A 24,120-nucleotide genomic window follows, 5' to 3' on the forward strand; every position below is an offset into this window, starting at 1 on the left:
CGCATGCGCCCGACCGGGATCCACCCGGCACGCCCACCAGGGGCGAGGCTCTGCCCTCCAGGGGGCGATGCTCTGCCCATCCTGGGCGTCGCCATGTTGCAACCAGAGCCACTCTAGCGCCTGAGGCAGAGGCCACAGAGCCATCCCCAGCGCCCGGGCCATCTTTGCGCCAATGGAGCCTTGGCTGCGGGAGGGGAAGAGAGAGACAGAGAGGAAAGCGCGGCGGAGGGGTGGAGAAGCAAATGGGCGCTTCTCCTGTGTGCCCTGGCCGGGAATCAAACCCGGGTCCTCTGCATGCTAGGCGGATGCTCTACTGCTGAGCCAACCGGCCAGGGCAGATCATAGACTTTTATCCTAGGACTTATTTCTTACTCCTAATTCATAGCCTTCTGTGGCTTAAATGAAATCTTAAAGAACTTACCAAGCTTCTCTAACTTGATAGAACTTGAACTCTGAAATTTGTCTTCTAGCCTTGGAGTGTGTGTATGAAACATCTGTCTGCCTGGTAGCCTGCTGGTCGTTTCTAGATTTGAGCTCCTTTGTAGTCTTATACTGTGTATGCATAGTTTAGGTCACAGATAAAGATTTGAGGTAGATTCATATATAGGTTTATGGTTCTATATATCAAAACATTTACCCTCCTAACTTTAAGCTGCTCTGACAGCCCCAAATTGTGACCTTTCACTTTTCTGCTTGAATTCTGTCACCCATGAACTGTATAAATTGGGAAGTGCTCACAGTGGAATTACAGTTAAATGACCATCTCATTAAATGTATCTCTTTTTATTCAATGGTTTGTATTTTTCAGTTTCTGCCTACATTTGTTTGGTTTTTAGTGTCTTGAAACAGGCTTATTCCCCATATTTTGTCCTATGCTTTTTGATTTAGCATCTATTCTGCTAAATAGTAATTGGTTGTTATGTAATTGTTTTTCTTATATGTCAGGTGTTTTGAGAGTAAAAGGTATGTTTTACTGATTTTTATCCATCTGACCCAGAGTAGAGCCCTTTATGTAGCAGTAGCAGCTACTTAGTGAATGTTGAATTGCATCGTGATTTTTATGAAGATCAAATATGAGTTAGAATTTAAACTTTAAAGTTTTCTACTCCTAAGTTAATTTATCTTTTTACTACACTACTCTGAATATGAGTTCAAATATTATTTTTTTGTGGAGTATTTTGAAGTGTAGTATTCCTTTTAAAATTTGTACTCTATTAAAATTTAATTTACAAATAACTTTTCATTTCTATATTTTAATATTATTCATTTTAATGTTAACATATTTATCATGTTATCTAAATATTGCTAAACTTATTTAATCAAGGTTGATAGCAAAAGATATTGTTTTTGTATTGAATTTTATACATAAGGCAAAACCATTTCTTTATGTAAAAGATGGTCCTTTATTTATTTATTTATTTATTTATTTATTTTATTTTATTTTATTTTTTTTCATTTTTCTGAAGCTGGAAACAGGGAGAGACAGTCAGACAGACTCCCGCATGCGCCCGACCGGGATCCACCCGGCACGCCCACCAGGGGGCGATGCTCTGCCCACCAGGGGGCGATGCTCTGCCCATCCTGGGCGTCGCCATGTTGCGACCCTCCTGGGTGTCGCCATATTGCGACCAGAGCCACTCTAGCACCTGGGGCAGAGGCCACAGAGCCATCCCCAGCGCCCGGGCCATCTTTTGCTCCAATGGAGCCTTGGCTGCGGGAGGGGAAGAGAGAGACAGAGAGGAAGGCGCGGCGGAGGGGTGGAGAAGCAAATGGGCGCTTCTCCTATGTGCCCTGGCCGGGAATCGAACCCGGGTCCTCCGCACGCTAGGGATGGTCCTTTATTTAGACTAAAGGTAGTTTCCAAATTTTGTGTAGCATGTGACTAAAAATAATATCTTCAAATAATTTTATTTTAAAAAAGGGACTCCAATATTATTTTAAATGAGACTTCTTAAGATCAAATAAATTTGTTCCATCATATTCAAAATTATAGTAATAAAATTTTTTGAGGGGTCATCCAAGTTTGCCTTTGTTATCAACTCCAATATTCTCAATTTGTGGAGAACTGACTATAGTCTTAATCTTAATAAATTAACTTGATTTTAGGGGTGATTATTAATCATTAATATCTATTTAATATTAAGCATACTTTGTTTTCATAGCTTAGAGTATACTTGAACAGAAATTGGTATTATATAAATTGGCTTCTCTTCAGTAGAATTTTTAGTTTGTATGCCAATCTTGTCCTTACTGCAGATCTTCTTTGATATCATGCTAAACTCATTATGTCAATTTAAGTAAAGGTTTTATTATTTGAACCATAGCAAATCATAATTGCATTTGTTGATCTTTATGAAATTGTTTTTTTGATTACTTGAAAAAAATACACTGTTAAATGAAGCTAAAAAACTTCCTTTTTTTCCTTTCTTCTTCAGAATCGAGTTTCTTACTGGGAAATGCCCAGATTGTAGATTGGCCTGTGGTTTATAGTAATGACGGTTTTTGCAAACTCTCTGGGTATCATCGAGCTGACGTCATGCAGAAAAGCAGCACTTGCAGGTAGGTAATAGAACAGCTCAGGAGCTTGTTCTGAAATTTAATGCTGAATGCGGTTAAAAGTCTTAAACTGACTTAGATTCACAATGACATAGTGATACACACACACACACACACACACACACACACACATATATATAATAAATATATATTTGGTCATTTGGTCTTCAGTCTGGATCCTGGCACTGAGCTCCTAAAAGGGTTGGAATGAAGAGAAATAAAGGTGTCTTTTGTTATGTTAATGAGGTGACTATAAGAAAGCCCTAGATAACTTGAGGATGGGAGCTGGGTGCTAGGATTAAACAACCACATGATTACAGGGAGTGGAACTTTCATTATCTGAGAGAGGGGCTTCAGATGGACTCAAATGCGAAAGACCAATGATTTAATCAGTTGAGACTAGGTAATGAAGCCTCCATACAAACCCAGAAGGACGAGGGTAGGAGAGACCCTGGTTGGTGAATACGTGGAGGTGCTAGGAGGGGGCTGTGCCTCTCACCCTTTCCCGGTACCTTGCCCTCTTTCATCTGCCTATTCCTGAGTTATAGCTTTTTAAAATAAACCCATAATCTAATAGGTAAAATGTTTCTCTGAGCTCTTTTTTTTTTTTGCTGTTCTAACAAATTAATCAAATCCAAGGAAGAGTTTGTGGGAACCTCTGATTTATAGCCTGTCCTCAGAAGTACAGGTAACAACCAGGGCTTGTGACTGGTGGCATCTGAAGTGTGGGTTGTATGTGTTGAGGGGTCTTCTAAGACTGAACCCTTAACCTTCATGAAGAATTGGTAGCAAAATCTATTTACTCACATATAAAAACTATAAGGTAAAAATTACATTAAAATATTGAGGAAGACTAAATTGTCAGCAGAAATATACAGTTTAAGAGCCATTGGTAAAAAAAAAAAAAAATTAAAAAAAGACCCATTGGTGAAAACTTTTGAAAAGGAAGGATTTTTACATATCGGTGAGTTTATGAATGCATATTTTGCTAATCTGCTGTGAGCTGGGCACTGTCCTAGGTGCTGAGTGATCAAAGGAGCATCCTACCTCAGGGAAGCACTGATGGCTGCTAAAACTGTCTTGAACAAAGTGGAGGAAACAGCCCAACCACATAGGACATGGTTCATGAACATTTAAAGAACATCAAAATAAAGTTCTAATACCTGGTAGAAGTCATACATACTTGTAATGTTGGCACTTTGTACCATTACTGTTTTGTTTGACTTATTTAAAACAGATTCTGGCATTTATTTTCATAAGAATTCTTTAAGAATATGCCATATCTGTGAGTTTAAAGAAAGTATTAGAAAAATGATCATAAAAAGGAAAAGAAAAAATTCAGTATAAGAAATCAATATAGAACTGAAAACTTTTTACAATAATTTCATTAAGTTCAGATGAGATGTTTTCTTCCTTAAGCTATTTTTTAAAGATCTCATTTAACTGCTTGACTAGGTGGTGGTGCAGTGGATAGAGCATTGACCTGGGATGCTGAGGACCCAGGTTTAAAACCCTAGGGTCTCCAGCTTGAGCGTGGCCTTATCTGGCTTGCGTGTAGGTTCACCAGCTTAAACACAAGGTCGCTGGCTTGAGTATAAGATCATAGACATGACCCTATGGTTGCTGGCTTGAGCCCAAAGGTTGCTGGCTTGAGTAAGAGGTCATTGGCTCAGCTGGAGCCCCTGGTCAAGGCACATGTGAGAAAGCAGTCATTGAACAACTAAAGTGCTGCAACTACAAGTTGATGCTTCACACCTCTCTCCCTTCCTGCCTGTCTCACTTAAAAAAAAAAAAAAAAAAAAAAGGAATCCCACATAACTAAGCACCAAAATTGTGTCACTATATTTTAGTACTACAAGGGATTGGAATAATTTTCTATTCCAAATATTTTGTTTTCAGAGGAGAAAACTAAGGTGGAGTTTTATTAAGGGACTGTTCAGGGAAACACAATGTTTATATTTTTTCTAATTGTTTATGCTGAGAAACATTATATGCATATATAAATATATAGTATATTCTGCATCTTCATGAAGGGCAGGAATATCATATTATACTGTAAGCTAAATCTGACTACACATAGGAATTCCTTACAGAATTTTCCCAAAGCATTGAATCTCATACCTTACCTCAAACCTATTGAACCAGAATCACCCCAGGTAGTTTGGGGGTGGGACAGGAATGAATACTTTTAACTATCAGCTCAGGTGGTTCTGATGCTTAGCCATATTTGAGAAATAATCTGTTTAAACATCTTCTATTTATCCTTTCCCAAGCAATCTTCATTTTCCTCTTCTAAATCATTCTCAGATTGTGTCTTTACTCTGAGGTCCGAAATTGGTGAACAGATTGATGAGAAAACTATTATGGCCCATAACTGAGAAACTCCCCTTGGTAACACTGATGACTTTGATACCTTTTTATCTGTTGGGTAGATGTTAGCTCTTGGGCTAGTGCTGTCATTAAGATGTGCGTTATAAATTCTGTGAGGTTAAGGTTTGTATTGAGTGTCTCTACTCCCTTATGTCTCAAGAGGGTTCAGATTAGGAAAAGGTTAGTTTTATGGTAGATCTTACCTGTGGAATTGGCTCTATAGAGAGTTCTAGGAAATGTAGCTGCTCCCATACTAATTTCCTCCTCTTGGACTTTGGACTTTCCGCCATCACGCCAATGCTTGTTTCCCCTGCCATCTTTCATTTGAAGGTATTTAAGATTCTCCCAACGAGATGTGACTTCCCTCTTTTGACTCCTAATAGTTCATCATTGGCATCATGGTCTGGCCTTTAACTGACTAGCTTTCTTTTTTCCTTTTTTTTTATTGCTATTGCTTTCATGGTCATATCTAGATTTATTGTGAAGTCCTGTTGCCATCTTTTCTTGCTTCTCGTATATCTGCACTCTCTCCTTCCCAGCCTGTTTTATTTTTCGGGAGGGGGGCAGGTGCAAGTTTTCCTACAGAAGATTCATTTAAAAAATGCTGGCATGTTATACTAGTATATTCTGTCCCCTAAAAGAGTTACTTTTTTCAAATTACTACCACCAGTGCCAGATTATAAATGCACTGGAAGTAAGGATTCCATCTTGTTTACTTTTGCATGCACTACAGGACACAGCTCAGTGTTTTCTGTCGGCATCTGTCAACTTAGATTGTCTTGTTTCACAATAAACTCTAACCTAGATCTCACATGCCTCCATATAACATGCTTTTATTTATTATATTTCATTCCAAGTTTATGGTATTTAAGGTGGGCAACAGAGCAGGGAGCTTTGAATTATGATATGCTTTTTCATTTTTCACTATGGGAAGATGTCTCCACCCCAACCCTTCTTCACTATTTTTAGAGACTATTTTCAAAATGATAATATTCATAAACAATTATCACTTGATTGCACAAAACGCCCAGTGTGTTTAGGTAATCTAAAAATTGCAGTAAGTTTAATGTCCTCACAGAGCAATGAAGACTAGCATCTGCTGTATGTGGAAACGATATTTGAGCCCTATCAGGTTTTTGTAGAGGCAAAGTTTGTTTTACTGCACTGCCATTTTAAACTTCCTCATCCCTTTTAAAAATTAAACTATACCCATTTTGGTTTTACTGCAGCATTTTTTAAAGAAGCAAGATCTAAACATAATAAAAATATCCAGTAGTATATTTGTTAAAAAATATTATAGCAAAGCCCTAACATTCTAAATCATATGTTGTAAGGATAATGACACTGGAAGAAGCTAACAACATATTATTAAGAAAGAAAACACCAACCAAACAACCAACCAACCAACTAACCAACCGAACAAGAAACCCAGTTTATAAATACTATCTGCATCATAGCTTTTATATCTTTAAATATAGCTTTTATTCTCTGTGTATTTCTATAAAAGCCTTTGAATATGAGGCAGAAAGAAACAGAAAGAGGTAAGAAGAAAATTATATCCACATTTAGAAATGTGGTGTTAATAGCTAAAAGTTATTACAGAGTTTTAGAATCACTGAATTCCAAGTGAATCTAGAGATAAATATTTTGACACGGAGGATAGCCTTGTAAATAATTCAAAGAATTTTATTGATTATCATTATTAATAATGACAAGTTTTGGAATAAGACTTGCTATAAGAATCAGAAACTACAAATCAGTGAGCATCAGTTTGCGTGGAAAAAATATGACACTATACGCTGAAAAATCACCTTTATATATAACTTGTATTAAATGGATTAAAGTCAACAGGATTAAAGTAGCAACTGGGTGAAGAGTCTATGTTCTATTTTAATTTTTCAGATATGAATTGTTTTATGGGAAAGATGAAAAAATAGCAATTTAAAAATCTACTGTATCAAGAGGCTAAGATTTCTTTTGTTTTCCCTTTTTTTCCCTCCTTTCTTGTCTTTTCCAACACTTTCTCCATTAGACCAGGAGCACAAAATCTAATTAAACATACTTTTCAGTTTGTCCCAATATTATCACTTTACTCTCTCTGGGAAGATAATAAAATTCTATTTTATTTCTTTTTTGCTACATCACATCCCCTGTCCTCTTTTAATATTATTCATTATAGTGTGTTTATTGTATGTCTTTCTATTTTATCTTCCATTTGTTTATTAAATATGTGAATTTTAAATGATGTTGCTTTGTGTTTTAAAGACCCACACAATTCATAACATGCAGCAGGATTTACAGTTTTTTACTTTTTTCACTCAACATTATGTTTTTGAGGTATTTTGTATCGCTATACAATAATCTGTTTCATTATGTCTGTTGTATAATGCTCCAGTGTCTTCACAGTCTTCATTTTATTTATCTATTTTATTAGTCATAAACTCCAAACTCTGACATTTTGCTATTTTGAAAAACTGGATGTAAACATGCTAATATACATCTTCTTGTGGCCTCATGTGAGAAGTTGTCTGTCTTTGCTGTGGAATAAAATATATACAGAATTTATCCATTAACTGCTCTCAAACTGCTGTCTGTTTCCACTCTCTCCAGCCATGAGTGAGGGTTCCAGTTTTTCTATATCCCTGTACTTCATAGTAGTATCTAAATTTTTATTTTAATAAATCTGATGTGTTCAATATATTGCCTCATTCTTGTTTTAACTGAAATTAAAAAGCATATTCTTATGACACTCCAGGATTCCTAGGATTTCAAATCTAGCCCATTTTATTATCTAACATTTTCATTCCAAACCTTTGAATTGCTTGTCTGTTTATTGAAGAACACAAAACATACTGTATATGTGATGGAGATGATAAGTTATGGGAGAATATCATTTAAATCATATGGTCTTATCTCATGATCCCTAAGGAACCTTGACATTCAAGACATACTATCATAGGTTAGATAGAAACCACACCAGCATTTAAACCTGTTATTAACCTGAAACTTTGAAATCCCACTCTACTTTTTTTTTTCTTTCATATAAAGAGTTGAGAAGAGCAGTCATGCAGGTGAGTTTAATGTAAGTAGGGAGGATTGGAATAGATGCTTTCAAAAGCTTTTTTTTTTTTTTTTCTTGGAAGGGCCCACTAATAATTAGAGAATGAAACAGATATTAAGAGACACTTTATTGGATGTGTTTTACAAGTAGTTCTATTAACACAGGATTCTCTCAGCCAACAAGAGTACATTGCACATGATGGATGTCAGTCAGTCTGGTTCTATTTGGCAGAGGGCTCTGCTTTACATAGTGAGACTGAGGGAAAGTGTTAGAGAGCAGAGGTGACTCAGTGATGTTTATGCTCCAAAGGTAAGAGAGGCCCAGGGCTATCTCTGGATTCTCTTAATTACATGCCATGAGTCTACTCTTTATTAGTCTATCTGAATCCTTTTAAGCTAATGTAAATTAATGGGTTGTGAAACCTTTTGCTTACAATCTACTTTATAAAGTAATGCTTTGATTTATTCTAAAATTACCTCTTTCAGATTTTAAAAGCTGTGTTCTTATTAGTTTTCAAATTCTCCTTTCATTCTTCCTCTCAGGCTTCTTTTTGATCCTTGAACTATAGAGCTCAGCCCATCCTCCCATTAACGTTATGATGATTTTACTGTTGTGGCTGGTTATGACCTGAGAACCACATTTACCGACTAACTGCATTAAAGCCAATCTGTGTGGTTTCTGTGATGAAGCATTTGCCAGTCTGTGAACTATAGTCTGAAGATAATATTATTCTTTTCTAGTGGTGGCTGAATGCAGTGTTTTAGTTCAGGAAAATTGACCAATAGCAGATTGAGGTAGAAAGCAGAACTCATTATTCAGTTACACATGTTTTTTAGTTTTCTAAGGTTCCTTTGTCCCTTCCAAGTCTATCGATATTATAGCCATCCTTACTATGCGGTATCATAATGAGGCCTGTGTGTGAGATTTTGATAAAAAAATCAAGGGATCCAAGAATAAGTAATAAATCCTGCTCTAAACCTAAGTCGCCTATCCCCAGATGTTTCATGGGGTAGAATATGCACAAAAGATAATAATGCCAACTGCTTAGGCAAGCCGGATACGGCTTAGGTCAGGCCCGAGGAAAATTTCTCCCTTATACTCTACCAGCGCTTAGTTGCATGGCAAGAAAAGTGGCCAGATAATCCAGAAGCAGGCCCTGGGTGCATTTATGCTTCCACCTCACGGGTTAGCAAAGAAAGAAGACACACAGAATGATGTGCATCTCTCTTTTAAACTCAGTGACCCTGCCCATTAGCAATTGTGGCCCGACCCCTGTCCTAGAATTGTGGAGAAGCAAAGGAGTGGGGTCAGGGCTAGAAGGACCTTTTTTTTTTTTTTTTTTTTTTTTTTTTAAACCATGCCCATAATACGCTTTCTAGTTATCACAACCATTGTACCACACATTTCAATTTGCAACTTCCTAATGCATTATCCTTTTAATCCTCACCCTCTGAGTAGTATTAACATTATCGTTATTTCACTGCTGAGGACACTACGAGTCAGAGAGTTATCCCACGCGCCTGTGGACTGTAGTCCTCCAAGTGCAGTGGTTGTTATATCATGACTGCCCAGTATTAGAGCAAAGATAGATTGCTTCTGTGCTTTGAACTTTCCTTCCAATAAAATAAGCAATGCAGTTGTGAAGGTCATTTATAATATCAGTGAAACAATGTAAGAAATAAAAGACTATTTTTTAAAAAAAGTTTTCAGATTATAATAGTGTGGGATTTTTTTCTTAAAATGCCTTTATATCCTTAGGATAAAAGATTTTAGCATTGGGAGGGCTAAAATAATGAAGAATATAGAATTTTCACTGTTTATTTGAAAAATTGACTGTTTTCATCTTCTCTAGAAATTTAGCTAAATCAAACTTGTGTATCTTCTTAAATGGTATTATTACATCAATTTTCAAAAAAAAATATTTTTTATTTTCATTTTTTATTTATTTATTTTTTTCTTTTGTATTTTTCTGAAGTGAGAATCAGGGAGGCAGTCAGACAGACTCCCGCATGCACTCTACTGGGATATACCCGGCATGCCCACCAGGGGGCGATGCTCTGCCCAACTGGGGTGTGGCTCTGTTGCAACCAGAGCCATTCTAGCGCCTGAGGCAGAGGCCACAGAGCCATCCTCAGTGCCTGGGCCAACTTTGCTCCGATGGAGCCTTGGCTGCAGGAGGGGAAGAGAGAGACAGAGAGGAAGGAGAGGGGAAGGGGTGGAGAAGCAGATGGGCGCTTCTCCTGTGTGCCCTGGCCGGGAATCGAACCTGGGACTCCTGCATGCCAGGCCGACGCTCTACCATTGAGCCAACCGGGCAGGGCAAAACAATATCTCTTTTTTAAGTTGTAACTTAATTATCAATCCTATTAAAGTTTATTTTCAGTTATTATCATAGTTGCTTGTTATTTTCATTTATTTTATTTATTTTTATTTTAGTGAGAGGAGGGGAGGCAGAAAGACAGACTCCCGCATGTGTCCCAATTGTGATCCACCTGGCTAGCCCACCAGGAGGCGATGCTCTGCCCATCTGGGACTGTTGCTCTGTTGCTCAGCACTGGAGCCATTTTTTTAATGCCTGAGGCAGAGGCCACAGAATCATCCTCAGCACCCATGGCCAACTTGCTTGAACCAACTGAGCCATGGCTTCAGGAAGGGAAGAGAGAGAGAGAGAAAGAACAGGGTTGGAGAAGCAGATGGGAGCTTCTACTATGTGCCCGACCAGGAATCGAACATTCATATGTCAGGCTGATGCTCTGCCACTGAGCAAACAGCCAGGGCCTCTGGTTGCTTGCTATATTATAGATACTTCTTTTGCATTTTTTTGTTGTTGTTGTGGTTGGCCAGTTATGAATATTGTATAGAACCCTGATATTTAGTAATGGGAGTAAAATAGTTTTTCTTTTCTTTCCTAAGACCACAAACACTCAATGAGCTAAATTACCCTTATATCTTTTGTTTTTAATGTTTTCTTTCTTTTTTTTTTTTGTATTTTTCTGAAGCTGGAAACAGGGAGAGACAGTCAGACAGACTCCCTCATGCACCCGACCGGGATCCACCCGGCATGCCCACCAGGGGGCGATGCTCTGCCCCTCTGGGGCATCGCTCTGCCGCGACCAGAGCCACTCTAGCACCTGGGGCAGAGGCCAAGGAGCCATCCCCAGCGCCCGGGCCATCTTTGCTCCAATGGAGCCCTGGCTGCGAGAGGGGAAGAGAGATACAGAGAGGAAGGAGGGGGGTGGAGAAGCAAATGGGCGCTTCTCCTATGTGCCCTGGTCAGGAATCGAACCCGGGTCCCCCGCACGCCAGGCCGATGCTCTACCACTGAGCCAACCGGCCAGGGCCTTAATGTTTTCTTTTTATTAAAGAGTTTTTAGATTTTAAATGCCATGAATTATCATTATCATTTAAAAATGCTGCTTGACAAAAAATGTCACCTGTCTGTAAAGAATATTATTAACAGTATTAAACACATATTTTATTTTTGGTGGGTGGGACGTTGTGCTTTTTAATTGAGATAATCTAATTTAATTATAATGCTTTCAAGAGATTTTTGTAAAACTCACATGAGCTGCAATCCAGGCTTCTGATCGAAACAGTGATTTTTTTCAATGCTGTCTTACAGGCAGGCACTGAAATGTCATGTCTTAGTTTAACTGCAAGATTAAGGAGTCAGTGTTTGTTACTTGGTTTTGAGATTCTCATTTATTTTATTATTATAAAACACTTAAAATATTTTTCATACAAAATATAGAAATACTGTAGTTGAAAATGCAGGATGCAGACTGCTAGAGCAATCTTTGGGCCGCCTCATCTATTTCCTTTCACCTCTTAGTTCCTAGAATTCTAGTTGCTTAGGTTAGTGTTCCCGTCAGATTGGCCTGAGTTACTCTAATTTCTAGCAATATGGCATTGCTACTGAATTGTGCTGGTCTTTGATGGATCTTGCTTTCAAACTGTTTTTCAAGTTGTCAGTCTCTTAGATTGATAAACTCAGGGGCAGTTTTTCCAGGAGGATAATGAATCTTAACTTTCAGGGGCCCTCATTTGGGTATATGTCTTTCAAGCCTCTGTGCCTAGTTTTGATTTATAGTTTTGTATTTCTTTTCTTAAAGTAGGCCCCTAAAGTTGTGTAAGGCCCACCACATTTGACTTTGCCTCTAGCTCACGTTAACTCATTGAAAACCGGAACAAAAGCAACTTTAAAGACATATTTGAGTCTTCAAAGTTTATTCAAGGTATCTGGTAGTAGTGACACAGATTCTTTCTGGTCAAAGAAATGATCTAGACAATTATTGATATATGTATACTAGCTAGTATACTAGCTATGTAACTATGTATCCAAAACCAGATGAACAACTGACGATTGTGAAAGCATTTTAAATAGTTTTAGAGGCTTATAGTCTACTGAATTCTGTTTTATAGATTATCAGACATTTGGTGAATTTCTCTTAGAAAAATAAGTAATTTTAAATATTAGGAAAATTTTGTTGGATGTAGAAGCTCATTCTTTATACTTTATATGTTCCTTTAGCCATAGTAATAGTGTATGTCTCTTTCAATTTTTCTTTTATTAGCCATACTTGTATATATCTTAAAAAATTCTTATAAATGATGAAAGTGCCAATGCATTATATGATGTATATACTATGAAGTCTTTAAGTTTCATTGTATATGGGAGTATAAAAAAAGACCATACAAGCTGAAACCATGTAATACTATACTATCTGTAAAGCCAGAAGCCACAGCCACCATCCCAGCCACCTGGCCCGTGTAGGTTTGTATTTGATTTGGACAGACGGTAATGAAACAATGGAGCCAAGAACCGGTGGGCCATTAGCTTTAATCCTAGCTTGCACCTGGTGGGCAAGAAATACATACAGTGGGAAAACACTCTCCTTTCCATTCAGGGCTCCCAAAGCCACTGACTTATTTGAGTTTTCCTAGGATCAAAGGTTTGTACCTCACCAGCCTTATTCACCTCTGTTCCCCATCTCCTCCTCTCTGCACAAACTGGCTTCTCCTTCAGCACTCGGCCATTTTGGCTGCTTCTCCTCTCCTCCACATGGCCTTTCTCTGCTCTCCTTTCTAATGCTAATCTCAGGAACCAAGAGCAAGCTCTCGGTCTGCCCCATTTTATAGTTTAGAAATTAAAACCTTTACTCCAATATACAAGCAAGAAAGTCTCTGATACAAAGTCACTTAGGGTGGGAAAGGCTTAGTGTTAAAACTAAGCCTTAGGGTATAACTACCCTGCTTGCTTACAGCCTGTCCCCCACACCCAATGCAAACTATCAGTGAGCAAACCTATATATCATATTTACAAACTTATTTGACCAACATTATCTTAATACTGAATGGAGAAAAATTAATATTGTTCTGTGACCTTTAACAATGTCAAAACATTGAGACCTCTCTTACTGTTGGTTATAACTACAGGGAAATGAAAGTAATTATAAAACTCATATTTAGTATACCATGATTCAGAGCATTAGAAACATTGAGAAATAAAGTGTTTTATTCCTTGTAAAAAAACTATCACGAGTCATTAGAACATTTCTTACTTTCTTATAATATAACGTACAACATAAAGAGAGCATTTTTTCTATCTCTTTGCAAATAGTCATACTCCTTTCAAAGTTTGAATGAACTTTAACTCTTTTATTCTTCCATGGTCACTATTGAAGACTGTCCCCTAGGGCTCCTTTAATGTGAAGTTGTTTAAAATTTGCATCACTTTCTCTGGAAAATCTTGATCCTTTTATCTCAATCACTTTGTTGATTTGTGTTGATAATTTCACCTTCACTAAGTTCCTCTGGCTGCATATGTAGAGTCTTTCTCAATGGCAATAATGTCAGTGTTCCCACATTCATCTATTTCTTCTCTAATCTCATTTATGTTCAAATCAAATTCACTTTCAACATTATGATTTTTTCATTTTATTGATGGATTTTTATCTTTGATGGCTAATTCTTGCTTTTGATTTTCCATTTTTGTAAAATGTTATGCAGATTTATCATTGAGAAACAAGGAGGCAACACAGCTACATGCTTTGCTACTGTATGTGAATTGAGTAATGGGTGCAAAGTGACCAAGAGGACAGGCTTTGAAGAAGTGGGGTGATAGGCCACGGATCTTGATCTGTTATCTGTTATGTACTAGCAATTTGTAGGCTGAGGAGCTAACAGCAAAGGTTTAAACTTTATACACTTATTCACAATGAATACTTTGTGGTAAATGAAATTTGAGTGGTGCTGTTGGAAAACTGGTTTTATGTAACTACACCATAATCATTGAAATCTGTGCTTATGTGAACTGTGTAAAGGGGGGACTGCTTATTGGTCTCTATCTGTAACTTTAAAATAGCTTGTAAAGCTAGCTTTTAGCAAGAAGTTTAACAATCATGATCAAAACATGGTTTAAATAATTTGGTTCATTTGTGGGAGCAACATTATATTTTGTAACTAAATTTGATTACTTAACCAACAAAGACAACTATGTGCTTTTTATGTTGCATTTGAAAAGCAACACAAAACTGAAATGGATTGTGTTTTCCCCTAGTTTTATGTATGGGGAACTGACTGACAAGAAGACCATTGAGAAAGTCAGGCAGACTTTTGACAACTACGAGTCAAACTGCTTTGAAGTTCTTCTATACAAGAAAAACAGTAGGTATTTAAATTATCAATAAGATGTGCCAACTCTTTATTAATGTTATGTTTTGGTAAGTGATAGCTGAGCTTTAATATATAGAGAGAATATGAAACTTTGTGTCTCCTTTTCTTGGCAGGGTCAGTGGATACACGTAACATGAGATTAAAAAATTAATAAATAATTCTGGCTACGGAAAGCAGTGTGTTGAAGAATGGATAAAAAGCATGTGTATTTGAAATATGATTTTTTTAGGTGTATATGTGGGTCAGGTGGCAAAGTGTTTTATAATTAATACTTTCTATTTATGTGACAGCAACTAAAAATGACAGAGAAATTATTCACTTCTTAGAGTTAAAGAAAAAAAGTGATTGGTATCACTGCATATTTGTGATTACCTTTCTATACATATGTAGATGACATGTGAATACAGGGCATCTAGTTGAAGTGAATCTTTACTAATATAGCCTTTTTCTGGACACAGGCTCTTCTATGTGTAACTAGTGGAAGTAGTCATTACTTTTATAACAGGCCATTCACATATGGTAAATTTATATTGATCACTGTTCTTTAGATTTGTGAGTGGTTAATTATCCATTATATAATCACATAAAACCTCATGATATGGAATCTCCACCAGAGTTTGGAGGACGAAACCAAACAAACAACCAGCTAGTACACTCATCAACCATGATTCCTCTTCTAATTCATTTTCTGTGAATAGTTACTCATTTTTCTTTCTTTTTGTTGCTTTTAAAAACTGATGGTTTATTCTTTTTTTTAAAATAAGCAGTCCCTTTATTCATTAATTTAGTTAGTGTTAATGGTACATGATAGCAAAGCCAGTTATTCCCTTTAATGGAAATTAATGGGACATATTCTAACTTCAACAGGAAATATATACTTGTTCTATGTCCAGCGCCTACTGGATCTTCTGGAGCATAATTTATTCTCTCCATTTTACCCGAAATGTTTGTTCTCTGTGGAATATTTGAAATAGAACTTATGCTTCTCTCTCTCTTTCATTCATAGATCATCACAAGGATAGCAACAACATAGTTATTGCTTCATAGTAGTGTACTTGGTAATAAGAACATTAGGCTTTAGTGGTTTTACCAAAGAATGTCTTAACATCTTATCTTTTATTTTTGAATTAAGACTGAGAGGCAGTGGTGGGATTCAAATAATTTAACAACTGGTTCTCTGCCCTAATGCCCATTTTAAGTATAAAGAAACTATATACCGAAAGGTGGTTTATTATTTCATGCATTTAATACTTAAATAAGAGCAATAAAAGAGGTACACAAAACAAGATTAGGTTATAAGAAAGAGTTTTAAAATATTAATGAGTAAATATTAAATAATACCTGACAAAAAGCAATAAAACTGTTATTTAAGATATTTCCATATTGCTTCCTGATTGGCATCCTCACTTGTAATATTTTCCACCTATGGACAGAATGAACATTACTATGGGTGCTTAGAATATGCTGTTGTGCAGATGAACATTAAAAAAGAGAAAGGGAGTTAAATTCGTGATTTTCACATTGGGCGGCTGCCCAGGCATCCACCTTAGAGAGAACCCTGACTGATTACAAGTACCATTTTAACAACTGGTTTGCCAAACTCAACAAAAAATTAGGTATCGGTTCTGCTGAACAGGTGCGAATCAGCTGAATCCCACCACTGCTGAGAGTTATTTCTCTTTCAAGTTATACCCACATGTCTGTTGGCTTGTCACTTAGAAAGCAATCCATCCTGAATGATCAGTTCTGTAGACATTTTCTAGCTTTTCTTTTTGACCAAGTCCAAACACATATTAATAATTCGTAATAGATTTTTATGCCAACGTCCCCTTTCATTTTCACATAATACTGTTATTCCTTAAATGACTTAGATATGTGTCTCAAGTTTAGTAGATAATTTAAGAATGTTCCATATTACTAAGATCATTTCACTCTGACATTTAAGCAGGATAAACAAATCTATGCCTGACTTTCAAGCATCAAAGCCAAGTTCCTAGTTTATGCCTTTCTCAAAAATACCTCAGTGAAAATTCTGTTTGGTTATATTCTTTAAATAATGTTAGCAATAACTTGAATTTTATGGTTCCAAAAGTCTCCTTTTGAGGTGGTTTAGATAGTTTGCTTTATTTTAATGGATTGAAATAATTATCTGACCTTGGTTCAGGCTTGTCTGATTCTTTTCCGATAAGCATGTATGTATGTTTATTTTTGTTTTGTTTGTTTTTTTCATTTTTCTGAAGCCAGAAACAGGGAGAGACAGTCAGACAGACTCCCGCATGCGCCCGACCGGGATCCACCCGGCACGCCCACCATGGGGCGACGCTCTGCCCACCAGGGGGCGATGCTCTGCCCATCCTGAGCGTCGCCATGTTGCGACCAGAGCCACTCTAGCTCCTGGGGCAGAGGCCACAGAGCCATCCCCAGCGCCCGGGCCATCTTTGCTCCAATGGAGCCTTGGCTGCGGGAGGGGAAGAGAGAGACAGAGAGGAAGGCGCAGCGGAGGGGTGGAGAAGCAAATGGACGCTTCTCCTATGTGCCCTGGCCGGGAATCAAACCCGGGTCCTCTGCATGCTAGGCCGACGCTCTACCGCTGAGCCAACCGGCCAGGGCTTGTATGTATGTTTAGATGTCTGCTTAGAGGTAGTAGGAGATATAGTCCATAGAACTAAAGACTAAAACTCCTCTCTCTTTTTCATGTAGTATCTACATTATGTTTTTTCCCCTTTAATATGAAGAAAAAATATTATCTATGTATTATAATGAAGTTCTAATATACTTAAAAGTTATTTTACAAAATCATGTAACTAATTAGCTGAAGGCTTTTGAACATCAACTGAAAAGAGTGTGTTCTTATGTCTTTTTAGAATGTTAATAGAAAAAAGTCACATGTCTGTAGAAAACTGTTTTGGGAATACCTGCATGCCAACTCCTCCCAATACTTTCATTAAATAATTAGGTTAAACACCATTTTGCAAGTGAGGAGACTGGGGTTACCTATTTAACATGTATCATGATTGACATTGCAGTTTGCAACCTCTACCCTTTAGGCTTATTGCTCTGATTAGGAAGGGGCTGTTTCTACTTTTGGGAATAAAACAGTGGCTCTGAGATGATGATTGAAAATGTCTCTTTCTGTCCACACAAAGGCCAGAACTGTGATAACTGGCTCCACTCCAAATAACCGATGCCAGGCACTGTCTTGCATTTCCAGCAGCTACAGGCCTCTCTGCTTAACCCTCCCGACATCCCATCCTCCCTGAACCCCAGATTCAGATTGTGGATATTTTACCAGCAGGTACTCAGCCTACTTATCATTGGGGAAGTATGACCCTGTACTTCAACTTGAAAAAGGTCCACTAAGATATCCGAAAGCAATTTAAAAAACAGTCCAGACTCTGTGCTACAATTTGAAATGTTGCTATTTTTTGTGGAAAGATAGGAGCTGTAATATAATCTCTTTCTGTTCAGATTTCTAGTAGACCTTGGAAAACAATTCCTGTTTAATGCCCTTTTCCCTGTTTATGACCCTGCGGCCTCAAGCTCACTGTGTCGGAGCAGCCATAGGTCCTATGCCTCTAGCACAGGGGTCGGGAACCTATGGCTCATGAGCCAGATGTGACTCTTTTGATGACTGCATCTGGCTCACAGACAAATCTTTAATAAAAAAAAAAACACATTAAAAATATAAAACATTCTCATGTATTACGATCCAATCATTTCCTACCACTCATGTTCATGGTTGCTGGTGGCTGGAGCCAATCACAGCTGTCCTCCGGGACAACACCAAATTTTTATTGGATAATGCTTAACTTACACGGGTCGTTGTATGGCTCTCATGGAATTACATTTTAAAATATGTGGTGTTCATGGCTCTCTCAGCCAAAGAGTTTCCCGGCCACTGCTCTAGCATCTGGGTCTGGTTTGTAAAGCTGTGCCCATCTCTCAGAGCTCTAGGACACGCTGTGTAAAATAAGAAGCAGAAAACAAAGAACAAGCTTCTTTGGAAGATGGTGTAATTGTTTCTGAGGCCCCTGTTTCATTGTGTAATTATTTTGGAAATGACTATCCTCCTATAGGCCTCTTGGGATTGCAACAAACCTGGTCATCAAAAGTGAATATTCCCATAGAAATCTCCTTGCTTCATTCTCTGACTTCTTTAACGTGGTAGTTAAGTCACCTTGTCTTGTCTAAATAACAAACTCCCTTTTGCCATGGTGGCATTATTTCGTGACTTGTTTTTGGTCACAGGTACAGAGGTGAGTCTTACTTGATTTTTATTGGTAGCTACTAACAGAATATCAAGTCTTACCAGTAGACTATTTATAGTTACAGTTCACTCCCCAGACCCCAAGCCTGACAAAGTACTTTTTTTTCCCCCCTGACAAAAAGTTCTTTATGGTAGACTATTTGGAGAGGCTTTACTGCACTGTGACTTGAGCGAATATGATGAAAGATAAGTCTTTTTGATTCTGATAGAACATTCCTTCAGTGTTTTATCATTTAATGGATAATTACTCCTTTGAAGGCATTTCTCTTGTCTTTATATATATTTTTTGACATAGCGCCAGTTCCTGATTTGTCCCAAACCTAAGCCTTGAACGCTTTGAAACTGTCCTCTGGAGTCTGCCGGAGCCAATGTTTAAAGTAGCTTGTGACAGAGTCCAGCCTCCTGCTTTGAGGAGGGGGAGGGGGCAGGTAGGAAGCAGTGGCTCATAATTACACCTGAGATTCTCAAAGGCTCAAGACATACTTTTTCTTTACTATTGTTTTAAAGGCTTCAGGTAGAGCTGTACGTATAGCAGGCTTCAAGGGCCTCTTATGTGGAGGAGCAGTCAATGCCCTAGAGCTGTCTTATCAGTCTGTCTGAGCGTTTCAGATGTCCCTCCTAAGGAACATGTACCAGAGCATCAGGTTTTACTGTGGAAGTCTACCGGAAGCGCTTCTCAAAGTGACAGGGAGAAGCACGTAGGAGTGGTCAGACTGGGTGAGACTGTCGCAGGGAGTTGGTGCCAGTGTCAGTGGGGAAGAAGAGATCAGGCTTGGGTGATGTTGGCGTTACTTACTCTTAGTGAGCCTGCTTTTGTGCCCAGCTCTGTGAAATGACATCTGTGCTTTGCATTTCAGTTTTGATATTTCAACTTGAAAAATATGTTTGTTAATTTTTGAGCAGCTGGTGGTGGATACAAAATTAAAAGAGTTTTTTGATCCTTTTGAGCAATTGAAGTACTACTGTTTTGATGCTAGAGGAAAAGGGAAGGCAGGTGACCAAGTCATCGCTGTGGTTTTGTCACACTCTATTGTCCTTACTTTCTCTCCCAGGAACCCCTGTTTGGTTTTATATGCAAATTGCACCAATAAGAAATGAACATGAAAAGGTGGTCTTGTTCCTGTGCACTTTCAAGGATATTACGTTGTTCAAACAGCCGATAGAGGATGATTCAACAAAAGGTAATTTTCAAAGGAAACACTACGCTTAAGATTTAGGCTGTCATTTAAATATCTGATCATTATTTTAACAAAATCCACTGACTGAACTTGAAAACAAAATTGTATTATGTGACCCTTATTTTGCTTCACATTCATACTAGTCATTGTCCAAATCAGTTTTATTTAATCATATTTTTTAAATGGAAATAGAAAGTTAAAATAATAGTTACTTAAATTATAATAAGAGGAATTGAGAAAATTTATAAGGAAGAGATTTCATAGAACATTATTAATTTAGAATCAATACAATGGGAGTTTCAACAACTTCTGACATGGTGAATTTTAGAAACAAAAAGTAAAACTTGTGGGATAGCTTGGGTGAAGTCTTATTGGAACATGTTGATTGTATTTTGTTAAATCGATTAGAGTTTGATTAGTTGACATTTTCAGGTTACTTTTCAGCTATTCTTTATTTGGTTGTTGTAGATTCTTTAGATTCTCCTGGGTAGATGTTGCTAGATTGTGTAAAGAACAATTTTGTTATCAACAGAGTGGCTGGAAAATGAAAACATTCGTATTGGAGCCTTATTGACTGTAATATTCAGAGAGACTTTAAAGCAGGGGTCCCCAAACTTTTTACACGGGGGCCAGTTCATTGTCCCTCAGACCGTTGGAGGGCCAGACTATAAAAAAAACTATGAACAAATCCCTATGCACACTGCACATATCTTATTTTAAAGTAAAAAACAAAACGGGAACAAATACAATATTTAAAATAAAGAACAAGTAAATTTAAATCAACAAACTGACCAGTATTTCAATGGGAACTATGCTCCTCTCACTGACCACCAATGAAAGAGGTGCCCCTTCCGGAAGTGCAGTGGGGGCCGGATAAAGGGCCTCAGGGGGCCGCATGTGGCCCCCGGGCCCGTAGTTTGGGGACTCCTGCTTTAAAGAAAACAGTAGTCAGTGGCATGTGCTTTTACTCCTCTTTGCTCTCATTCTATTCTCTCCAGTTATATTTAAATTAGAAACTGGTTTCATATAAATGAAGAATTTTAAATACCCTGAGATGTTTATATGAAATATTATTTTTAATAATCTCTTAGGAAACTAATAATAAAATGTCTTCTTTTTTTGCATTTGGCAAACATTGCCTTTTCTTACCTCTGTTTAAAAAAACTGGCATAAAAGCTTTAATTTTTCCAACTATAATCATAATTATAGAAAAGTTGCATTACACTTATTTCCTGTAGATGAAATTACATATATATTACTATAGCTGCTCAATTTCTGGTTAATATCAAATTTTGAGGAAAGTTTTACAGTGTGCAAACCATTTAAAGCATGACATACATCAATTTACTTGTGTGTGTCTCTGAAAATATATGTATAATTATATTAAATCAACTCCTGGAAGATTGAATATAGCATTCACTTTTAGACCTGTTCTACCTATTCCTCTGCCTTTTCTCATATACCCAGTGTCTAGGAAGTTTAGGATAACTTTAAATATTATTTTTGATATAATAATCTAATAGAATAGTTTTCTAATTAATGCTCATTTGTTGTTTAAGAATTCAAGGTGGTCCATCCCACAGCAGCAGAATACATGTTCTTCTCAAGCTTAAATGCAACATTTACCAGGCAGATCACATTCGAGCCATAAAACACACCTTGACAAATTTAAAAGAGGAGAAATCTTACTAAGTATGTTCTTAAACAAAAATGGAATAAAACTAGACATCAGTAACAGAAGGATAGCTGGAAAATCTGCAAATGTTTAGAAATTAATGTACTTCTAAATAGCTCATGGGTCAAAGAAGAAGCTAAATTAGAAAATTAGAAAAGGTAAGGTAAATTAGAAAAATATTTTGAACTAAATTAAAATAAAAATACATTGTATCAAATATATAGGCTACAGCAAAAGCAGTGTATAGAGTGAAATATATAACATTAAATGCATGTATTAGAAAAGAAGAAAGATATAAAATTAATAATCTACACTCCCACCTTAGGTAAGTAAGCCAAAGAAGAACAATTTAAGCCAAAGCAAGTTGAAGAGAATTAGTAAATTATAGAGTAGAAATTAAATTAAAAAAAAAATGTTAGAGAACATCAATCACTACAACCCAAAGCTGATTCTTTGAAGAGATTATTCAAGTTAATAAACCTCTCGCAGGCTAACCAAGAAACATGGAGGAGACACAGATTACCAATATTGGAAATTAAAGCAGGGGCATTATAATACATTCAACAGACAGTAAAACATTGTAAAGAAATACTATGAACAACTCTACAGCCACTGAATTGGTAACTTGGTTAAAATGGGCCAATTCCTTGAAGACAAAAACTACCAGAACTTATACTGTGGATATAATTGAATTATCCTATAGCTATTAAATTATATTAAATTAATAATTAATAAACTTCCCAAACAAGAAAATACCAGTTGCAGAAGGTTTCATTGTCCAATTTAGTCTCTTCCAGAAAATGGAAGTACAGAGAACTCTTCTCATTCTATGAGACCAGCACTATTCTCATATCAAATGAAGAAAAAGACATTATAAGAAAAGAAAATTATAGACCTGTATTTCTTATAAAGAGAGATGCAGAAATCCTCAACAAAATAGAATCCAACAATCTATTAAAAGAATTATATACAATGACCAAGGGGGATTTACTCCACTATGCAAAGCTGGTTCAACATTTTAAAATCAATTATTGTAATTCACCATATCAACAGGCTAAATAAGAAACATAAATGATCTTATCGGTTTGCATAGAAAAAGCATTTGACAAAATCCAACACCCATATATGATAAAAAAAACTCTTAGTAAAGTAGGGATGGAGGGAAACTTCAACTTGATATGGAACATTTATGAAAAACCTATAGCTAACAGGTGATATCTATTGTTTTCTCTAATTTGTACTAAGCGATGTTATGAAACAGCTAAAGTTGGCCAAAATGAGTATAGTACTTTCTTATTGTTTTGATCTGCTGAACATTAATGGTGGTGCCAGTAATTTTGTAGCCTATTTATGGAAGATGAAAGTTGGCATCATTTTATAATGACGTTGGGGAAAGCGTGTTAATATCTATTAAGTGTTGACTTTTAGTTTTTAAATTAATGCCTCACCATTTTTTTCTGCCTAGACCTCCATCTCTGCATCTGCACATAAAATCACAGAGTTCTTTGTCAGGCACAATCTCTTAAATGCATAATCCATCTTACGAAGAAAAAGTCTTTTGAATAAACCCCAGACAACTCAAACCACTTGGTTTTGAACTAAGTGCTTGATAGGCATATAATTTAGAATCTATAGGGAAAATCAGACCCATTGTGGAAAGGATTAAACTACCTTTTTCCAGTGCCGGAATTTGTAGAGGAAGAATTTATTTTGAATAGACTTTTATCTTGTCACTCCTGTACACCTTTCAAATGCACAACAGAATAAAGTTTTGCACAAGGTAACTATGAATGGTGTATATGAGCTACTTTCTATTATTTATGCAAGCTACAAATTTAATATGAAGAATTCAATAGTAATAAAATATTTATGCCATTAAGTAATCATCCTACTATTGCTATGAAACTAGCAGTGTACAAAAACATGTTCTACAATTTAGGCAAAAAAATATCATTAAACCTTTTAAATTGAGTAAATGGGACTATGGAACTTTGGGAAACAACACATGAGATTTTGTGATATGATCATAGTATCAAAATTAATTGGGGCTAGAGAATTGAAGTTGGAGACAAGATTTACTTTTCACTTAGTCTCAGGTTACTTAACCAGAGTTACTTAACATGAGCCTTTTCATGACTCTTCTAGAAATATTTTATTTTTCTTGTTTATCTATTTTGTTCAGTTTTTAAAACTGGACAAGTACAAGTCAAGGACACAGTATTGAGCAGGCATTGTTCTAGGTTCTGGAAATAGAGTTCCTTCCCTTATATCCTAAAAGGGGAGACAGACAAACAAATATGTTTAAAATGGAAGTTTTCTTCTGATTATGTTTTCTCAG

At 36.8% G+C, this 24,120-nt stretch overlaps 1 protein-coding gene across 1 annotated transcript in view; it reads left to right on the top strand.

Moving 5' to 3' along the window:
* KCNH5 (potassium voltage-gated channel subfamily H member 5) overlaps window positions 1-24,120 on the top strand; it is a 340,538-nt gene that overhangs the window by 26,277 nt on the left and 290,141 nt on the right. The window contains exons 2-4 of the mRNA XM_066276207.1: window positions 2,436-2,559; window positions 14,547-14,653; window positions 19,982-20,110. Of these exons, the coding sequence (XP_066132304.1) occupies window positions 2,436-2,559; window positions 14,547-14,653; window positions 19,982-20,110 (360 nt within the window). The remainder of the gene's footprint in view (window positions 1-2,435; window positions 2,560-14,546; window positions 14,654-19,981; window positions 20,111-24,120) is intronic.

The sequence above is a fragment of the Saccopteryx bilineata genome, chromosome 4 (genome assembly GCF_036850765.1).
Source record: "Saccopteryx bilineata isolate mSacBil1 chromosome 4, mSacBil1_pri_phased_curated, whole genome shotgun sequence".
Classification (NCBI taxonomy): Eukaryota; Metazoa; Chordata; class Mammalia; order Chiroptera; family Emballonuridae; genus Saccopteryx; species Saccopteryx bilineata.